The sequence below is a fragment of the Musa acuminata genome, chromosome BXJ2-9 (assembly GCF_036884655.1).
Source record: "Musa acuminata AAA Group cultivar baxijiao chromosome BXJ2-9, Cavendish_Baxijiao_AAA, whole genome shotgun sequence".
NCBI classification, from domain to species: domain Eukaryota; kingdom Viridiplantae; phylum Streptophyta; class Magnoliopsida; order Zingiberales; family Musaceae; genus Musa; species Musa acuminata.
The window spans coordinates 9,457,748-9,474,239 of record NC_088346.1 but is presented as its reverse complement, the minus strand read 5'-3'; the positions used below and the strand labels follow the sequence as shown (position 1 = coordinate 9,474,239).

At 36.0% G+C, this 16,492-nt stretch overlaps 1 protein-coding gene across 4 annotated transcripts; it reads right to left on the bottom strand.

Annotated features, from left to right (window-relative positions):
- Positions 1–7,675: 7,675 nt before the first annotated feature.
- LOC103997900 (methyl-CpG-binding domain-containing protein 2) lies at positions 7,676–14,987 on the bottom strand. 4 transcript variants are annotated; one of them, XM_065125513.1, is made up of 6 exons: positions 14,667–14,987; positions 11,530–11,634; positions 10,889–11,455; positions 9,175–9,228; positions 8,842–9,011; positions 7,676–8,026 (listed from the first exon to the last, which is right to left on the bottom strand). In XM_065125513.1, exons 1-6 carry the CDS (start codon positions 14,690–14,692, stop codon positions 7,821–7,823), a joined length of 1,128 nt encoding a protein of 375 aa, XP_064981585.1. In that variant the 5' UTR covers positions 14,693–14,987; the 3' UTR covers positions 7,676–7,820. The 4 variants fall into 4 exon arrangements, with proteins under 4 accessions (XP_064981585.1, XP_009417513.2, XP_018686635.2 ...); XM_009419238.3 differs by having other exon boundaries at positions 10,889–11,458; positions 11,526–11,634; positions 14,667–14,984; XM_018831090.2 differs by having other exon boundaries at positions 11,526–11,634; positions 14,667–14,984.
- Between the last annotated feature and the right edge of the window lie 1,505 nt (positions 14,988–16,492).

Genomic DNA, 16,492 nt, shown 5'->3' with positions numbered 1-16,492 from the left:
TAGTTTAATCTTTAATTACTCGGTTTAATCTGGCGGGGCGCGGTACGGTGGGCCCGCGCCGTCTCGTTTCCCGGGATGGTACCTCATGGGCCCGGAGGGGACCCACCTTGGTCGGTCCTTCCGTGGAACCGGTTCGGCTGGCTTGCCTGGGTTTGGTTGACTGGACCGGATTGGGCGTACCAGGAGGGAGAAGCCAAAAGAGGCCCTGCTCTCTTTTTGGCTCTGTGCTGCTCTGCGCTGCGGCGGATGCGAGAAGCGCCGCGTGAAGTGTTCCCTTGACTGCGAGCATGGCCGTGGTCGTCGCCATGGCCGTGGGGTTCATGAACGTCTCCAGCGAACAGAGGTTGTCTGTGCCTCATCTCAAGCACGGAGAGGAGGAAGCACAGTGACGAAACAAAGATGAGTATGTCCTGAAGGTGAAGACAAGCTTGGCTGAGCTACGACGACCAGGCACAGTGTGTTTGTGATCCTGAAGTTGTGCAGGAAGAAGAAACGAGTTTGCAGAAGCAGAAGTACGGGGAGATGGATGCTTCCACATTGATTGCAGCTTGTTCTCTGGTGGCGATGGTGGTGACCTTGGCATTAAATTTCAAGCAGCAGACGATGTCATTCTAATATGGTTTTTTCTCGTATAATCTATGATTCTAACACTGATTGGAATTGATCGGAGCTATATATATTCTTCTTAGTGTATTATCTCAATGAGAATGAACGTAGATTCTTCGCTTCAATGTCATCTTAATTTTTCTATCAATAAAACTATAGTCTTTGAAAGAAACATGATGTGCAGTATGGTTTTAATGATAACATTTACTAAAGGGCATATGACTGTTTGTTTCTTATACAAGGTGTGGAGAACAAAGAGTAAATGCATTAAACAGAGATGAGAGAAGACCTCTTCGATTGATTAATGATCATATCATCAATAAATTTGCAGTTGATATCACTTGAAACTTATGGATCCACTGTGATCTTTAAATTGCAATTGAGCATAATATCATTAGGTGTATGGAATTTTCTGTATCCTTCCTTCTAGAAACATGCAAAAGCAAAAAATAATAGGCTTGATCAGCCTAAAAATTGAAATGAGATGTCATTAACAAAGCTAAGCTGCAAAATTTTGATTCCTGATTAGGTCCATATATGACAATTTTTTATATGATTTTGAATAGAAAAGTACAGATATCTTAATTACGAGGGTTGATGGCATGAACTTTTTGGAACTTCATCAGGAAGCTTCCACATGAGCACCCTCTCTAAAGCATTAACATTTGAAGTAATTGATTCTTGTGCATGATAGTTGATGATCTGTATAGAGAGGCGATATCCCTTTCAGGATCTTTAAGGAATCTTAATCATAGAGAGTTTACAGCTAGTTTGATGCTGGAACAATGTGAACCACCTCTCAACCACAACACTTGATAGATTATAGATTCATGTTCATCCCAAACACAATATATTTTAATTTCCTTTTCACCTCACACAAATACCTCTAACACCACTGCTAATCCTAAGCAAGGACAATAGTTGCTAGATAAATGCTTCACATCCTCTGAACATGACTTTGCTAACATCTAATGTCCACCATCAGTGGCTATCTTTCAACCGATGCTTATTTGATGGGATGCTTTAGCTAATAAAATGGATCTGAATGGGTTTACAGCCACAAAATTGAAGTGTCTTTGCAAGTACAGGAGGACAGAACATGTCACATGGAGCTCAATGATCAATTGCAGTCATAAGATAGGTGGCTGCAGTGAGTCAATCTACATGGTTGGATACTTATTAGACCAATCACTGGCTTCTTCTTCTGCACCAGCCTGCCCCAGCTACCACATATACTCTGTTTCTGCAGTCAGGTCTACTCCATTTGCTCATCAGATCTGTAGTTTGATTCTACTCCACAAGCCTCCCACATTTCCATTGGGCTTTTTTTATGTGCCACTTAAATAATTCATTCTGATATTTTAAGGGGTCCATTCTGTCAAGAACATGGTTTTGGTGCAGAAGAAAGGAAGTCACAACCAACATTAGATGCTAGAAAATTATGACTTACTCTTTGCACAGCTGCAACACCACAACCAGATTCAATGTAAGTTTGACCCTAGACAATGCTTGCTCCTGGGCCACCATTACCATCAGCTGCTGCTACATTGGTGGTTCACAGAATCCTGCAACTTTTTTAGTGTATAAACAGAGAGGGTAGGGTGGGGAGGAAGGTATGATTGATTGGATGGTGATTGAACTGGCCACCTTCAAAAGGCTCAAAGGGCAGACATCTTTTGGCAGCTGGTCAGCCTGGTCTAGCTTTCAGCAGACAGTAATATTTTGCCTGAAGTTAAAGGACAAGAAGTGAGATTACTCTTGCAAGATGAGTCTTACTGTCTTAGTGTCCCTCTCTTCTAAATTCTTTAAAATGTTGAATGAAAATTCATTTCAATTTTAACTACAAGTTGTGGGGTAAAAAGGAACATAAATTTGGATGCAATTTGAAAAGAAGTAGAAATAGAAGACTTTTCCTTTCAGCTTTTCAAATATACTGAAATAACTTGAAAGTAAATGAGATTATCATGTAATTTTTTCTAAATTTTTCAAGAGATAAAGGTAATGTAGAATCAACTTTAGCTTTTAAGATCTGGGAATTTGATGTGGTTTGAGTGGCTAAAAACATACCACAAGGCATAGTTTCAGTCCATCCCTATCCTATGCAATTCAATCATCTGGTTTGTAAATGTTGCAATAAGAGCCTTGCTGCTGCGGTTCAACAGCCACAGCCATCTGTAGCCATATGTGAATCATTCCCTACCATGCTCTCATGTTCAGAATCTATACACCAACATTTTTTTGTTTAACTAGTCAATATGTTTGTGCATACATATGTGTATATATAATGTAAAAATATCACAGCTTTTTAAATTATCCTATTGTTTGAACTTTATTTTCTGCAAAACTTACGAAGGCTAGTTACTTGTATCAAATCTTTGGGCTTTTTCAACTAAGTAATATTTTGATAAATAAAATTTTCACTTTTTAGGAAATACTCAGTCTTAATTTTTCTAACAATATTTAGAGCATAGAAAGATGATACATCTGTATATATCATTGTTGAAAATTTATGACTAAAGTGATCAGGATTCTAGTCATAGCTGTCCTGTTTAACATGAAAAAGAGGTTCAATATTTGTTTATCTGTTGATAGAAGTTTATATATTGAGCAAACTGGTGTAACTGTGGCCTCACATAATTCCTTGGTCTCAGGCAATTTGATCAAACTACAGAGATAAAATAGGGTTTTCTGCCCATTTTAGGTTGATCTACTGAACTTGACTTAAATGTTGGGTCCATTATATATTGCAGAAGATAAATGCTAATATAAAGTTTAGTTTTGGATCAATTAGATCAGATACTTTAAAATAAGAAAAATACTTTTATAACTTATTCATCTACTCATCAATAATGCATGGAAGCAAATAAGTACTTACTGATAACACAAACCTTCAGTTTGAAGGGCTACTTGATATGAGTGCTTAATAGGAGAAAATACTAAAAGGAGACACAATTACAGTGGTTGTTGGCAAATCAAAGGAGGAGAAAAAACATGGATTCCAACAACATATATAATGTTACAGGTTTCTTTTCTTTAAATATATATGTTGTTAAACAGCAGCATTCTCTCTCTCTCTCTCTCTCTAACATATATATATATATATATATATATATATATATATATATATATATATATATATATATATATAATTTCTCTATGATTGCAGTTTCTGTTCCAGAGGCAGGTCTTTTATCCTTGGGGTGCCCCTCAGGGGGACACTTCAATGTAGCAGGTCTCCTGAAATGAGACCTAATTGTTACCAAGTTTTCAGGTGGTACAGCAAACGCTTGAACAGGGAAGGAGTTGATCACTGCAGAGAGGATGAACTCTAGACCTTGTCTAGTGAAATCAAAGAGGAAATGTTGGGACACCTCCTCTTCAGATTATGTACCAAAGTTGGTCAGAGATGTGCTGCATGGTGTCTCACAGTGATGTCTCAGTCGGTCCTTTTGGCCCTCCTTCTGATCCCTTTGTTCTGTTCTTAGCCATCAAAAGGTGTGAGCTTTTAGGTTTATTATTTGGTGGTAAACTCTTGAGCTTGTATTAGTTAACATGACTTGAATATGCATGACTTTTATTTAAGTTACAAACTCAGAGACAGGCACAGTCAGATCTGAAGGATTAAAGAGCACAAGCAATGAGATCAGTGGGGCTCATTTGAGTGGCCTACATGATCTTAGATCTTAGGAAATATGAGAAAAATTCCATTTCATGATCATCATCCTTGGACCATCCTTGTGCTATGGTCTCATAAAGTTCTGAAGGAGTCCTTTGTGGAGTTAAAGTAACTTTCTACACATTGAAGGAGACCGACCAACCCAATTGTATTTTTGAGTCCAAACAGTCCCCTAATTGCTGCCTAACCTTCTTTCTCTATCATTCTTGTTTGATGATGACAGGTCTATATGATAAAGGTCTTCTTCTATGTGGACCTTTGGACCTGTGCAAATTGATGATTTGATTTTTCTGCAGTTGGTGGGTGTTAAAATCGAACATGATTGAGGTGGTTGTGGTGAGCCTGATCATAACATTCATTGCAAATGCAGGGATCAAGCTTTGATGATTGCTTGAAGGTTCTGCAGGATGATTGGAGCTGAAGGAGTTCATGGTGCATTTGTAAGAGAAGTTTAAACCCAGTGATGGACTTCACAAACTTACTGTTTTAACCCAGAGCTCCAATGCATCAACCTTGGGTGATTCTTGACATAGCATGGAGGAGACAATAAAGGATTCCTCAGCAAATGCATCTGAACTCAGAGAAAAGATGGAGTCCATTGAACTCATGCCTTACTGAAGGAATCATTGAGGCCTACTGCCTTCAGATTCAGACAAATACTCCCATGCTCAATAAATCTCCATGTGTATAGCTTGCTCTCAAGGAGTAACAGAGCTCCCATAACCTGCATAAATGCATTTCAATAAATGTCAGAAAATGAATAGAGAATTGTTAGCAATTTGCACCTGAAGAACTGCAGGTTTGGGAAGGATCATCAATCTATGCATTGCATCATAGCAATTAAGATAAAATAGAAAGATTGAGATCTTCATTTCGGAAGAACCAGTAAATGTAGTTTTCTTGGTGATTCTACTTCTTTCATCTTCTTATAATCTGTACTCTAAGAAGTTCAAGAAACACTTCTTCCTTCTTACAAGCTGTGTTCATTATTTTCTTTTAGGAAAATAAGCTTTTGCTACTGCAAATGCAGACACTGCACTGATGTTTGAGTTTGATCAAGAACCAGAACATATGGACAGAATTGATTTTGCTAGCACATCCCCCATGTAATCCTCTATCTCATATGAGTAGCTAGAAAAAATTGGCCTGTGCTCTCGATTTAATTCGAGGATCTGAAATGACATGCACACAGACAAATCCAAAACGCATTAAATCCAGAGATCTAAGCATGACCGGCTCTCATGCATCCCCCCACCTTGCTCTAAGAGATCCAGCTCATCTGATTCAGACTACATTAACACCACATCACCTCAAGGTTTGCTCAAAAGTCCATCTCCTCCATACTTGATGACGAGGACATTTCATGCATGAACAGGCCTTAAGCAGCAAGAAGATAGAGCAAGATCTGTCCCACCTGATTGATTGATTGATTGATTGATCCCACAGTGATCACTGCACCACACCAGGGGGACCAACTGAATTATATTAATTAGAAAATAATTTTTTTCTCTGGTATTTTTGTTAGTGATTTGAGTCATCATTATTTGAATTATAGAAATTTATCATGACTATGAGGATGATGATGATAGCTTAACACCTCATTTTAAGATGAATTGGCTTATAAAAGTTTGATATACGATACAACCATTTAACTTGGTTTTAGATATATTATTAATAGTCAATTACTCAATCAAGTTGGATCATGATAAATAGAATCAAAACAAATACATATTGACTACTATGAGAGGTATGCGTAAAAGAAGAAAGATTTACGTATGAGCGAACAAAATAAGAAAAAGATGTGAATCAGATTCAAGCACATCACAACACATATTGAAGTACGTTGATGTTTGATTAACATAGTTTTATATTAATTATTAACGGATCAGTCATTCATCAAGTTAGATTATGATAAATGGTACGAGAGTAGACTTAGTAGTGGATATCGTAAGAGATCAGAGCAAAAATAAACTATATATTAATGAGACTCGAGATACATCATGATATATTTTAAATTATGCTGGTTTTTGACGAGGATATAAAACCCTTTGGCGTGAGATTTGATAGACTATTATTAACTTTAAAATAGGTATTTTGGATCATATGGTTCGTTAACTTTATATATATATCTCATCGCTAACTTTATATTAGAATGTTAGCAAGCAAGCATGACACTCATCATCCAGTTTCTAATGTACTGCATGCTTTGCTATCCATCATATTATTACAAGGTTTCTGGTAAATGAGTAGAGGAAGGCAACCAAACTGGCAAGAACATTTTTCAAACTGTTAAACAATTCAGGAATTTCTTTCTTCTATTGACCGAATGATTCTCTAAATCTTTCTTTGGCTCTCCTCTGTAATTTTTACATAATGATCAATGAGTATTGCAGAATATATTTTTATATAAAATTAGCAAAGCAATTCTGAATTGTGGACTTCACTCTGTTATTCTTCACTTGCTTGAGAGCATAAAAGAGTCACTATCAGCATCCCTTTTCTTTGATAGTAGAACATTTTCTCTCACTTGTGATCAAAGATAACTTGAGGTATCAAAAAAGAAATGAATGCAAGTGAACACATTGCACCTTGGATAAGATGCATGATGCCTGACTGTTTCTAGTGGTAGCTAATGGTGTGGGATGACTCAGATTAGGTAAACATCAGTAGGAAGACATATGTGCTGCATCATGATTGGAGGAAGTAGTACATTCAAATCCCTGAATTCCTTTGCTACCTCAAATATGGTGGATATCATCTGAATTCAAGAAACTGGAGCTGAAAAGTGGGTGTGCTGGTGGATGATGGCAACAAAAAGAGCTTCCATTCTCTTCTTCTGTGCTATCATTTCAATGGATTAGAATCTAGTAAAGATTTGGCTTTGGGCTGAAGTCACACTTAGTGGCTTCATTCCACAAACTTCTCATTGTAGCTTTGAGTGGTGAGGAAAAGAAAACTTCAAAGGATGAGAGTATTGGGAAGCCTCAAGACATGACACCAAAATAAGATCTCCACTTAAACAACACAGCCAATATTTCTGAGTTGCTTGTGGTGAATCTATTTTAGTGGGAGCTGCAAGTGGGAGAAATTACAATTACAATTTTTGGCCCAGTTTAATCACATTACATGAAAAGTTTGTGCTATGGGTGCACATCCTAAACCAAGTTTAAACCAATTTTGGCTGCAAAGTGGTCCCATGGAACTTATGGTGAAAAAGAGCCATCACACCATCTCCTCATCTACATATTGGAAGAGTCCATGGAATTCATGTATTCTGTAACCATTTATCACCAAGATAATCTTCAGAGACTGACATGATGCAGGTAGAATTAAAAAGAAAAGGTGATTGACTTAATCATAATATCTTCATATATGTTGATGTTGGTGTTCCTGTTCCATCAATTTTGTGCTTCCCATATTAAAGTTTAAGAAAATACACCTCCCTGTTAAAACATTGTCATGTATTGTACACTCCTTCATTCTCCATGACATTAAAGTTAAGAAGAAACCAAAATAGCAACAACATCAGAATAAAGCATCACACCTCAAAAGGATTCCTGGAATGGTCACCATCTTCTAGCTTCATCTTGGGTTGATCATTAAGAGAACTACCACACATTTGTTCTGATGAAGGTGTAGCTGCCGTCGGTGTTGGGTCTTCGTTTTGTCGAGGACTTGATGAAGCTGGTCCACCAGTTAAAAGCTCTTTATGTGTAGGAGGAGCTGCCCAAGATAAGGGATTCACTGCAGCATGGACCAGATAATGTAAAGTATGATGACAACCTACCATCTAATATTGGTTACGGCAATCTCAAGAAATCAGAAAATAAGTGAAAAAGAAAAACACAAGAAATAACCAGCTCCTGTTTTTAATCATTTGCAAAATAATCAGAGAAATAGGGAATAATCAGACATGTTCTAGTACAACCCAATGACTAAAAGACTCAGGAGAAATTAGTTGTCCGAAAAGCTTAGCGAATATCTTAATACGAAAAAACAAGAAATGTAGACATGATGAAATTAGCTAAAAACTATAACAAACATTTATTTCATTTCATTAAGATATGCATACTGCTAGTCACACTGCATGAGCAGTTCAGTTTAGGTTTGGTTAAAACACCTTTGTACATTTATATCAATTTCCTATAATGCCATTGATATGATTTCTACACTGATATTTTTTCAGCCATCAGTGAATAGTCAAAAAAACATTCAAACTTGAGGCCCAAAATCAATGGTATTCTTTTCTTTTCTTTTTTTGAGTTGATACACTAAAGAAGTCACAAGAGACTGATTAAGTCATACGGAACCTCCTTGTTCTGCATATGTAGAATCTATCATCTGCTTTATATATGCAACTTGAAGCAAATCAGTGTCACATTGAGCTGGTCAAAGGCAATTCTCTCTTCCAGCAGATCTCATGGCTTCTCTTGGAGCAACTCAAGAACTAGTCAACTAACTAATATGAAAATGCCAGCATAGAGAATTTACATATTCAGTTATCACAGCAGGTAACTTCCAAAGAAATTCTGGAATTTACTTTTGCTATTTTCACTCACCCTCTTCAGGTTCAGTTGGCCTTGGCAGTACTGTATCAGGGTCATTACAAGAATTTGTCAAACGTGCAGGACGTTTTCTGACATAGTTCTCTTGTAGAGGCCTAGGGGACTGAAATGAAAACTGGGAGAGAGTTACCCCTTGTCCGTGCTCTGGGTGTTCAAGCAAATACCTGCAAGGTTCATCGACAAAACAACATAATATGACTAAAATAACCAACATGTTGCACTTCTTTTATCAGATAGCACAACAATAATTATAAACAACCATACTAAGTGGTAAATGCAAGTCTTTCAAAATATCATGTATTTTGTGAGGAAGAACATGGACTATACCTTTGAATCTCGACCATTGACCGCAGTCTTTTCCCAGATGGTGCAGCATAATACCTGAAAAAAGAAAGTTTGGCATCAATGCTGGGAGCACTTTAAAGCTGTAAAAATGCATGAATGGATGCCACTCCAAAGCAGAAAATCAAGACTGTGTGAGCCAATTTGGTTTTAAAATGTCAGATATAAATAAAAAACAAAAAAGGAAACCATGAAAATACCAAACAAAAGGTTATAAGAAAGAGATCTAAGTAAGTTAACACCAAAATTAGATTGAAGACTTCTCTCTAAATATTAACTATACTTGGGAAGATTTGATGACAAGAGCCAATCTGATTATGAAATTCTTGCTAAAAAATTATGAGATTTTTTCCAAAATAATTCAAGTAAATGCTTTTCTGGTCTCAATTTATGATTAAAAGTTTAGACTTGACAAAAGGGTCTGAATGGTGCAACATTTAACTCAATATTCAAGTTCATATATCACTCAATAAATACTATTGCAAAGTTTCAAATCAAACACAGAGGTTCATTGTAGTCCATCATGTTACTTTGGAACTTCCTTGATAAGTCAACATGGTTTTTCTAGATCTTGTTGATCATATGAAAGAATAAACAGCATAAAATTCATTTTCTTTATTTTAACTCTAAATTTATTTTGTTCACCCAAAAGTTAACTGTTCATATTGTTTATTTTATGTTTTAAACCATCACAACTCGATCTTGCTTGGTGGGTTAAACCTCTACCCAGTTTAATCCTCTGTGTTAGAAGAAAACAAATCTCCTGGTACCAAATTCAAAAAAGGAAAAAAAGAAATAAAACACAAATGAAGACACAGAAAGATTTACGTGGTTCACCCAATTTGGGCTACGTCCATGGATCTGCTGCATATCTTCACCATAGGGAAAAAATTACAAGTTTGCAGAAAACACTTGTTACCAGCCTCTCAAACTCTCAGCAACTTCAACCACTACTATACACATACTTCTTGATAGAGCTCATCGCTATTTATAGCATATACACACCAAGGAAGGAAAGAGAAATCACATGTGACCCACTAATATAAACAGCACTGAATACCCCCTAGCCACAAATTAGAGATATGGTTATAACCACTTTTACCAAGTTACAAGGAGTTTTAACACCCATATCAAATGCTACCTTAGGAAAAAAAGCAAAACTTTATGTGATGACTCCTTATCAAACTTTTTTCAACATAATTCCATCTAAATTGATATATTGTCCAAAATTGAATTTCTAGTTGCTTAGTTATTTTCAAAAGATGAATTAGAAAACAATATGCACATGATCAGTCAAGTATTGAGAGAGAATTCCTTTTGTGATAATCCTTTTGTGACTTCCAAAAGGAATTAAGACATGTTAAGCTAGCCCTAGGCAAGATGAAGTCATTGACAAAGGAATATGCACCCTATAAACTAAACATCAAGATCCCTAATCAGACAAGCATTCTGGACGGGATGCATCTTAAAAAGGAACCACTCCCTACTACCTCATTTTCCTTAATTATTCAAATCAACCAGTCCTGGTCTTAACACTATTTTATATCTCTATCATATGGCTATCTATTCAGAACATACGTCATGGAGTTCCACAAAGGCACAAATGTTGTGGTATAAAATAAATAGTCAAAATTTCCATCCTGAGCAGTCTACTTGCGGAGAATAAAAGAAGGGACAACCAGAGAAATCAAAGACATACACATCTGCAAATTTTGTGCCTCCTTCGCCTCTGATCCTAAGCAATCTTTCCCAGCCAGGAGGTGGTTTGGCGATGTTAGGTTTATCAATTGCCCAGAGTCTACTGCCATCCTGCGATATGTCTTCAGGATCTTCACATGAAATATCAGGACGCCACTCACGAGCATGTTCACATATAAAAGGCTCTTCTAATATGTGTTCACGTATTTGTTCATATTTCTCTTTTGTTGGAATGATCCTCCATTTGAAACATAAATCACATTGGACTGTAAATGTCCCAATGGATGGAAAAGTACGGCCAGAAGAAATTGGTGCTAGGAAGTTTCTAGATGTTGAAGTATGATTATCCATGAGATCATTAACTGCATGAGCATCCTGACCGGTACCACTTGTACCAGGGTCATAAAGCACCAAATGATTTGAAGGACTTGCAGTAGAATGATTGTTCACGTCATTTGCATTACCATCAGCAACATCAAATGACCTTTTACGAATATTTTTTGAAGTCTTTGGGGACCCATGACCAACAGGAGCATCTTCCAGATATGTCTGCATTTGACTCAATAACCTGCTGCAAATAAATCTTACTTAAAGATCACTGCGACATAATAAATAAGCCTATGGAATTGGAAGCATACCAACACTTGGTCAAAAAATGAGAATTTTGCACGATTATGGCTCCTATGAATCGCGAGGTCCAGAATTTGGTGTAAGCTTACTTTGGCAATTGCTTGATGGAGAATGGTTCTGGAAAATATAAGGAAGCACAAACTTTATATAATTTAATAATTTCCCAAAAACACATGCTTTCAACACAGACATTACATAGAATAGTATAAAGAAATAATTAAGGTATACGAATATGTCAAAGTAAATGTATTATGCCTTGTGTGGTGTCAACCAATTAATCGAGACATTGTTGGAACTTGGAACAACACTTCTGCAACAAGATATTGAAACATTCTACATTTATTTATTAACATTTTTATTAATATAAGAGTATGACCGGGTATGATTCCCAGCCTTGTTCCTGAATCATTAACTTTCTTCGTTTCACTCAACCACCATGAGCTATACTGTGGTTTTTACCATCCATTGAATTTTTTTTTCTCCGCAGCATCCTCAATTGTTTTCTCTTTGAGAAAATTATGAGTTGATAGCTGATGCATGGAGATTCAAAAGAAATCAACATGTATGAAGTAATATTTCTAGAGCTAAAAAATGGAACTCTTCGTATGATAATAAAGCTCCAATGACAGTATTGGACTACTCATATTCATGTTCTTCATCTGAGCAAGCTACAAGATGTGAACCTAGTTATCCTGTAAACAAGTCCACTAATTTCCTGTTTTTGCCATTCCCCTAATACAGTAAAATATTTGTATAGGATGACACTAACACTAATCTAAAATATGAATACGTTCCAATTCATTTATAAAGAATTATAGTTCACTGCCGCAAATCACATAAAATAATCAGAAACATGGCAGCAAAACTTCATACCATAGACTTAAGAATTGATCTAAAACCTTCCTTTCCAAGTAAAATTAAGCTCACCAGCATACTTATTAAAATACATAAGTAGAGGGAGAAACCACCACCCAGCTTGATCCCTATATAGAAGCTACGAGGCTATCCGACGCAACATTAAAAACCTTAGTGCAAGGAGCTGAAAAGAACAAAAATCAGAAAAATCTAAGCTGTAGGATATCACAACAAGAGAAAGAAGATCAACAAAGTGGACTGGTCAAAGACAACTAAAGGTTATGGGAGTTTGAGTTCGAAGATGTTTTTCCAAGCTTTTACATAGGTAGAAACTCTTACAGAGGGAACTTGTTTCCAGTTGCAACAGACAAGTGAGGAAGTTCTCTGATTTATTAGTCTCCCAAGATTATTTTGTTTGTCAAAGTAATAATACCTTTTTTTTTATAATGGCTTCTGAAGATTCATATCTACCCTATGAATTTAATTTTGTCTTTGTCAATAATTCCCCAGGAAAGCCAAGATGCTACTCCACAAAAAAGGTGTGCTAGTATAAAGAAAAGTTAGCATAGCATGACTTTCTGATCAATAAAATCAGACTTGTTAGCCTATTATTTGCTCTATCAAGCTGAAGTGTCATTGGACCTTAGCATCCATTCCACACCAGAACAATCTCAACAGTCTGTTGGCAGCATGATTGAATTACATTTTATAAAATATTCAAATAATTAAAGCCTACTTCAAGCCTTACATAGGCTCATGGAGAAGAAAAATAATTATTTATTTTACTCAAGATCCATACCACACTGATTGTTGAACTCTTGCCAATGTCAGCACTACTTTGAGTTAGTCCAACGGATTACGATACTATTAATTCTGGTGCATGTAAGAAATGCAGAAGATTTCTAGTTAACCTTTATTTCATAATATCCAGATGATTTGTTGATCTTTTGTGGTAAGAATGGCATGAGCTCACTGAATTCATATCAAAGTCTCAGCTACCATGAGTACTTTATGAAGCATCATTCCAGGTTTACTAGACACATCAACAATCCTCACAGAAGTTCAATGAAAAAATAAAAGCTATGTTGGAAATTCATGTAAAACAAATTAAACTTATTCAAAGAAAACTACAACACTTAAAAATTACTGCAGGAAGGATTGTGCTTCCCTATATGTTAAGCAAGAATCAGTTATATCTGACAAAGGCAAAAATCAGAAGAAATTAAAAAAAATGATTGACAACATAGGTACAACTTCCATATCAATTCAAATCTTAACTAAATCCAATTAGATCCAGCAAAAGTACTCCACAAATTTAGTGTTGTTTTTTAATTAGAAACCAAATAAAGAAAACATCAAATCTTGCTATACATAACAAAATCCAGCTTTAGATCTAAAAATCTTCAGGTATTTATACATATAATTTAGAAACCTTAGCTAACCACCCACAAAAGCAATCCACTACATCTAAGAAAGCCAAGCTGCATATCCAGAGGATCCACAGACAAAAGGCCTGCTACTATAACATTTTCTAATTAATCAAATAAAGACTGGTTGATAAATTATTATCTTCCAAGTCAACCAAGAGTCTTACGTAGCACAGAAACCTTGGCAAATATCATATAGAATCTTGGTCAGTCTATTAGCAGAGCTGTGGAATTTCGTCTACATAGTTCTATTGTAACTGGAGCCTACGTCAATCCTTACAAAATGCTCGATGAGGAAGAAACATTATCACCTTTTTTTTCACTCAAAAACTAGGACACGAATTGACCACTGAGCTTTTGGCAATGTCAACACTAGTTTGACTGCGTCTGACAGATTAGAACAACATAAGTTGTGGTGGATGTCGAAGAACAGAATATCTCTAATTATCCTCCTATCCCATGATACTGACTTGATCTTTTGATATCTTGTAATAGGAATGGCATGAATTGGCCGAATTCACACCAAAGTCACAACTATATAAATATACTCCAAGCATCATTTTCAGGTTTCTCAGAGATATTACCAACCCTTAGAAAACTAATAGACGACTAAGGAAATGTTATAAGTTCCACAAAAACAGGCAAAATTTATTTGCAGCAAACCGCTGAGCATGGCTCATAACAAAAAATTTTCGTTACAAAACACCCACTTCTAACTTTCCCATATGTTAACGAAGCGTCAGTTTCAGCTGCAAAGGACAAAAATTGAAATACCAAACCATACGATTTAGATAAGCTTTCAGCTCCCAGTTAGATCCAGCAGGAAAATTCCAATAAATGGGGCTTGCTTCCAAAAAAGAAACTAACCGGAGCCATATCTGCTGATCTTGCATAAAAAGTCCATCTTTAGAATGCAAGAATGAGCACGAAACCGTATATTGCAAAGGCACCTCAGCTGATGTCCCTTGGAAGCAATCCCCGGCGCCGATTTCGAATCAGCGAGCGGCGGCGAATGAATCTATGGAGAAAGGGAGCTGAGAAACCGGGCTGAGATCCGGGTGACCCAGGGATTCGAGGTGAAAGGATGAAGGTAGCAATATATCCCCGCGTCGCGATCTCGCTCGCGGTCCGAGAATTGGAGGCGAAGGGGTCGCGTACCGGGTCGGAGGCTTCGGGTTCCGGGGACAACTCGATCCTTTGTTATTCTTCTGGATGTTTCGTGTTCTCTCCCATGCAGCGTTGTTTGGATCCCGACGGTAGAAACCTGGCTGAACAAAGACGCATCTCATGATTACCCTTATCTACCCGTCTCGTGACTGGTGACACGGATGGGAAAAAGTGTGGGTCCCACCTGGCATGCCCTCCGCGCTTATAAACAGCGACCAAACAATCGGGTGGGAGTCGAGTGCGGGTATCGACGGATTTGATTTCATCCGACATCGTCCGATCTGTGATGTGTCTTTTGACATGATCAGATCGTTTTATCTCTATTATATAATGCATAAAATAGTTTTATTAGTGATTGAAATATATTGTGGCATATGTCGAATCTATTTGTGTCTTTCACCACAACAATAACTCCTAATATCTCAATTTTTTAAAGGTCAGTTGCATAAATCTTCTGTGGTAATTAAATTCTAAAAACAATATCTTTAGTTAAACTAATAGTAATACTTTTTTTAATATCTCACCCTATTTCTCCTCTCCTCTCCTCGTACGAGTAATATTAGCTGTCTCATGTGAACATGTGCTGGTGTATATATAATCAATTCTATCTCATCTTAACATATGACTGATAATGAATGGATGATCAATCAACTATTACATATATATATATATATATATATGTTAATGTAAAAGTACTATATGATTATATCAATTTTTTAGTATTCGGATTGAATAATATCTTAAATAATTGATGCAAAATACTTCAATTTTTTATATCAAAGACACATGACAAATTTTTTTAAGAAAGTAATATGTTTAGTCATTGTCAATGACAAGTTATGTTGCAAAAATGAGAATTAACTTACATTGTTTTGATTAATTTATTACTCATATTTATCGTAAGATTAATTTTATTATTTTACTATTATTGCTTGTATTTATCAAAACTTATTATCGCTCGTATTTATTGAAAGATTAATTTATCATGTCATTCAAGTTCCAACAATACAAGATTGTTACTATTATTTACTTTTTTAATTATAATATAGATTGTCAAATAAGTAAAAGTTTAAAATTTTCATTGACGTTCTCAGTTTGACATGATTTTGATCCATATGCGTAGAATCATCTGAAGTAGAAAGTGCTTCCTCTTGAGGAAATTACGTATACAAAGATCGGAGTAAAATAAAGCTTCCTGAATCCATCTTTTGATACTCAAGTTAATCCCAATATTAATTTTTACTGATCAATATTTTTGATTTTTAGTGCTTCTTATATAAAGTTGAGGGTATATTTTTATGTCTAACTTTTGAGAGATAAAATATTCATTTGAAGATTTTACATAGGCTCGATGTTTTTACTTTAGATAATCATACAGGTCCGGACCATGTCGGTTTGATCAATATGCTAATAATATTTTCTTTCATCACAAGATAATTTTTCACTTGAATAATGTGGGGAATAGATATTTAATGAACACTATAGAAAATTTTTTACTTTATGAATAAAATATTTATTTATATGTT

Coding starts and splice junctions, on each gene's coding strand:
- LOC103997900 (XM_065125513.1), bottom strand. CDS start 14,692: ATGCAAGATCAGCAGATATGGCTCCG. Junction 11,635..14,666: donor GATCAGCAGATATGGCTCCG/GTTAGTTTCTTT, acceptor TATATTTTCCAG/AACCATTCTCCATCAAGCAA. Junction 9,012..9,174: donor TCAATGGTCGAGATTCAAAG/GTATAGTCCATG, acceptor TGAACCTTGCAG/GTATTTGCTTGAACACCCAG.